The sequence below is a fragment of the Stylophora pistillata genome, chromosome 14 (assembly GCF_964205215.1).
Source record: "Stylophora pistillata chromosome 14, jaStyPist1.2, whole genome shotgun sequence".
In the NCBI taxonomy this organism is placed as follows: Eukaryota; Metazoa; Cnidaria; class Anthozoa; order Scleractinia; family Pocilloporidae; genus Stylophora; species Stylophora pistillata.
Genome location: NC_142532.1, coordinates 9,261,249 through 9,265,826, shown reverse-complemented (window position 1 = coordinate 9,265,826; position 4,578 = coordinate 9,261,249). Strand labels below are relative to the sequence as shown.

The 4,578-nt window shown below is 38.5% G+C and overlaps 1 protein-coding gene across 1 annotated transcript; it reads right to left on the bottom strand.

Moving 5' to 3' along the window:
• Positions 1-1,644: 1,644 nt before the first annotated feature.
• On the bottom strand, positions 1,645-3,947 carry LOC148716412 (uncharacterized). The gene is made up of 4 exons (XM_088746106.1): positions 3,759-3,947; positions 3,618-3,671; positions 2,857-3,477; positions 1,645-2,060 (listed from the first exon to the last, which is right to left on the bottom strand). Exons 1-4 carry the CDS (start codon positions 3,823-3,825, stop codon positions 1,849-1,851), a joined length of 954 nt encoding a protein of 317 aa, XP_088602232.1. The 5' UTR covers positions 3,826-3,947; the 3' UTR covers positions 1,645-1,848.
• Between the last annotated feature and the right edge of the window lie 631 nt (positions 3,948-4,578).

Sequence of the window (4,578 nt, the reverse complement as noted above, 5' to 3'; positions counted from 1 at the left end):
AAATAGTCCTGGTGCAACTTTTTTTTCAAAAGTAACTCTGATTTAAAAAAAAAAGACACTTTGAATTATTCACCCTCTTAATGTCTCACTCGCGATGTTTGAAGTGTCCACGAACGAACGTGTAAATATTATCACCTTGAATGATCCTCTTACCGTCGTTCGCTGAAATAGCAATATTGTTGATTGTCATACGACAGGATCATCACCAGTATTGTACCTTCTCTTAAAAAAGTCGTGGTGTGCCTTGATTTGTTCTTCTGTCGAAAAATGCTCAAAAGGGAATATTGGATTAGTTTGAACGATTTCATCTCTCAGATTTTAATGCCACTAATGCTAGTCACATAACCACCGATTTTCCGTGCTTGAAGATATATTCTATCCAAGACTTTTAAAAATCGTCGCCATTGTTTCTTCGCGATGCCTGTAAGTAGGTTAGGGTCAATATTTCACTGACTTATCGTCTCTTATCGAGCGAAACGTTAAGTGCACGTGGTTTTCTCACACACCATAAAAATCAGGGACGTGGTTACTAGAATCCTGCGTTATCCTCAGACATTTTTTTTCCATATCTTTTCGTTACCAAAGGGTATCCGACCGACGGGTATCTGAAAGACAACCCATAGTCACTGTCAGCAGCTTTGGCAACAGTACGTGTTAACATTTTCGACCTTTAAGGAGTTCGGGGAAGTATAGTTTCAGCTCTACTTGACAGGTTAGAAGGAAATGTGCGCGATCGACCCTACCCAATATTCCAACCGTTTTCTGCTGATCAGAAGAGAAGGCGCTGAATCACTAAGAAAAGTAGAAAAAAGTAGAAGCATCTACGCATGATGGAGGATTTTTCCGTTTTTGATGTTAACATTAGCGGATTATTGGTTATTCTTTGTAACCTTTAAGAGAGGCTGCTAGTTTTGTCTGATATTTACCACGAATATCTTTCATCTAATTTGCATGTTTACCCCCTCCTCCTCTTAGCCCCATCCCTCATTAATAGTCTGTAATTTTAAAAATACAATTCGATATGAAAGTAGACAGTAAGAGATTAGAAATCAAACTAAGAAGTAGAAAACCTCGAATAAGACATCTAAGACATTTCTGTATAAGTATCAGCTTTTCACCATTTAGATTTCTTTTTCCTTCTGCTGAGAGAAGACCAGGATACTACTATTTTTCTCTTTTTCGGTGAATCAGCAACTTAAGCTTAAAACGTAAAAAGCGAAATATTTTGGCGATACATGTTATTAGCACGAAGCATGATTTGATCTGCCGAATGAGTATTAAAGTTAACTGCTGGAAAAATTACAGGCTGGAAGTGATTAAGACTGGCGGCTTGTCCTTTTGATTTAGATCAGTTTCAGGGCATCAAAGGATCCTTTTGCCACTGTCATATATCAAGTAAGTCAAAACGCATCACGCAATACCACACCAGTAATTTTGATCGACCTCTCCAAGAGCTCTCACTCTGTTTAACAATTTAACAAGGCAACGATGCAAATCGAGGTAAAACGTACATGTTAGGTGAGACACGCTATTTCATTTGTGCTGGATCGAGTTCACACAAACCAAGCGGACATACTCATTTCAACTGAAAAACCGAAATATTTAAATATCACCAAGGTTTTTCTGAGCAACCTGCAGGCCAACTTTTCTGTTATATTGCTTATCAGTCATTTTATTTTGGACTTTTACAGGGAAAGTTCTTACTATGCTACATTCAGGAATCATTAGGACTTTTAAACCTGTTAGACGAGCAGTGACGTGGAAACTCCCGCACGATTCGTTTTTTTTTCAAGTTCTGGTTTTCCTGAACAATGTTCAACCTCCAATTGGAGGGAAGAAAGGTTCTTCTTAGAAGACGTTCATTTTCTTTCTATTCATGGTCATAAAACAGACAAATTTATAGGGTATGAGACCATTGGCCGCGTTTCTTGGATCACGGATCTTGTCATCATTCCCGTCAAGGTCAGTGGCAGGAGTTTTGCCTGGTTTGTGAGACCAGTATCCTGTATTGTCCAAGCGGTACCAGTGGTAATCGCGATCTCTAGGAATATTTGGGTCACCTATAAGAAAATTACGATTTTGTTGTTATTTTTTATTCATTGGTTTATTGAGAAGAAATGCACTAAGTGGGCTGAGCTACTTGTGAGCTTATTAAAGAGTTTGCGTATTCTAAAACTAAAAATGGTAGAATAGTCTTTCATTAGCGATAATTGAAAGTGCAACAGCCAGGAAGACATATTTTCGTCCCTTTTCGTCCTTTAAATGTTAAAAAAAAAACTTAAAAGTAACTTTAACGGAATTTTTTCATTCCAACCGACACTCTTACCTTCCCCCCATTTCTCTTGTATCTATGTAATGCGGGGGCTAAAAAAACGAAAACTGGAAGGTTTTAGGACAGTCTGATTCTTTTCAAGGACACTAAATCATCTTTCAACTCAGCTGAGTCAAGAGAAATGTTTTGTTTTGAAGTCTGTTTGCAACATTCCCGTGGCAGATCTTGGATGCCTTCGTTCTCGCTCGATGGTGTAAATTTGTTTCAACAAACTTTCAGGGTAACATGACATATGGCTTAATTTAAGGGTTTTTCCTTAGGAGTTTTTAGATGGGTGGGATATCTCTTGACCCAACCCCAGCCTGGGGAATTGGGAAATCCCAATTACCCAATTTTACCCTCGATCTTCCCAGGTCATTATGTACGTCTCCACGAGCAGCGATAAACCCCAGCCGACATAATTTTAGGGTCCATTGATACATCGAGACGTACAAGCTATCCCTGCGTTATTTATAAAGATCTTTGAAGCCTCTATATCGCAAAAGGTTTATGATCGACCTTATTGAAATGGAAAGTCGACTTACCCAAGTAAACCACCAACGCGACCAAATGTTCATCGCCGGAGGGAGCACGCATATGCCTTTTAGCCTCTTTGAAAACACAACCGTCAGCAATTGCAGCTTCTTTTATATCTTCAGCTCTATAGAACGGAAAAGGAAACATTTTTTTGGCTGCACGCCCAGGCTGGGCAAAGGTGTCGGTCCTCTTTGTGCTCGCATAGTTGTAGCAGTTGTTATTCTCGACATGGTCTGCACCATTCCAGCATTCTGGGTCATGGGATGGTGCATAACGTTTGACTGTACGCTTTACCGCTTGCACCTTTCCACTCACAATCTCTTGCTTTACAATATCCTTAATGTTCGGAGCTATCCTCTCTTTGGGGGCACTTTCTAACAGAAATAGTTGTTCTTTCTTTGTTTTATCGCCCACGACTAATTTTTCTTGACTTTTTTCCCCATTTTTTACTTGTTGCACTAAGAATCCCTCGTACCCAAGCTTTGGTGGTGCGTCCTCCGGGTCGTATTTCTTTACACGGCTATAAAGGTCTTCTAGTTTGCTGTAGGCAGAGTTATCTTTACGGATTGTCCACTTTGGGTCAGGCATACCAGAGAATACTAGTAATGTCACAATGAAGCCGTCTTCTCCTAAATATACAAATAAAGATACAAATATTTCTGAAAAAATCGACAAGTAGACAGAAAGATCGATAATTAGGCAAAGAGGTGATTGTCCTATAATCCTTCTCCCATTTCCTTCGTATCGAACTGTTTGGATTCTACTTTACCTGAAGGAATATCCTCTCCAGTCTCATTCATAATGTCTAAACGATCTCTTTTCCCTGTCGTCACAAAAATAGTTTAGACATTGGTTAAAATTCTGAAAAAATGCTATCCCATCAAATAGTTTTTATAAACTCCTTAGTTACCTTGGCTAAGTATTCCAAAGTAAAGGAAGACGAAACTCAAGACAATGGCACAGGAAAAATGGGCCATGGCTGAATACCAATAATGGTAGATATCCGGGTAAGGTAAGAAAACCTTTACCTTTCCGCAAGGACCCCAAATAAGTATATGCTTACACTTGGCTTTCAGAGAGTAAATCCACCAGCGGATGATGCAATGATCAAATTATGATAAAGAGCTCAAGAGGATGAACTCTACCCCCATCACCACGTCTCTCGGTTCGGTGCACAAGTTAATTCAATTGCTGTATGAGATCATTAACTTGTCACTAGTGCAACAGGTGATATCAACAGGGTACATTTCAAGGCTTTTTTTTCTTGTAATCGATATTTTTAACTCTATGCCAGGAGATTATAATCTCTTGGTCTAGGCCTGTTGCAGGGGAAATAAACATAATTCCTTGATGTACTTTTGTGAGTGTAAGTCGTGTCTTTGTATTGATCGGCAGAATTTGAAATTATCAACTTATTTAGAACGCGTCCCCTAAAAAACTAGACACTTGGTAAACTTGATTTTTCAAAGAAGTATTAAATGAGACAGAGATGTGGTTATTTTTTGTACAAAGATGGATTTTATGTTGACCTTCTATTCGGTTTATCAACGTGTCTGTTTTCATGCAAATTAACAATAGTTTCTTTTTCTTGAACACATTTTCCCTAGCAAGCAATTTTTTGTTCGCGAGTTATAATTTAAAGGAAAATTTATACTTTTTGTACACACAACGTAGACGTTAGAGCTAACATATAATGATAAGGATGTCATTTTGAAATCTTAGAATCACTA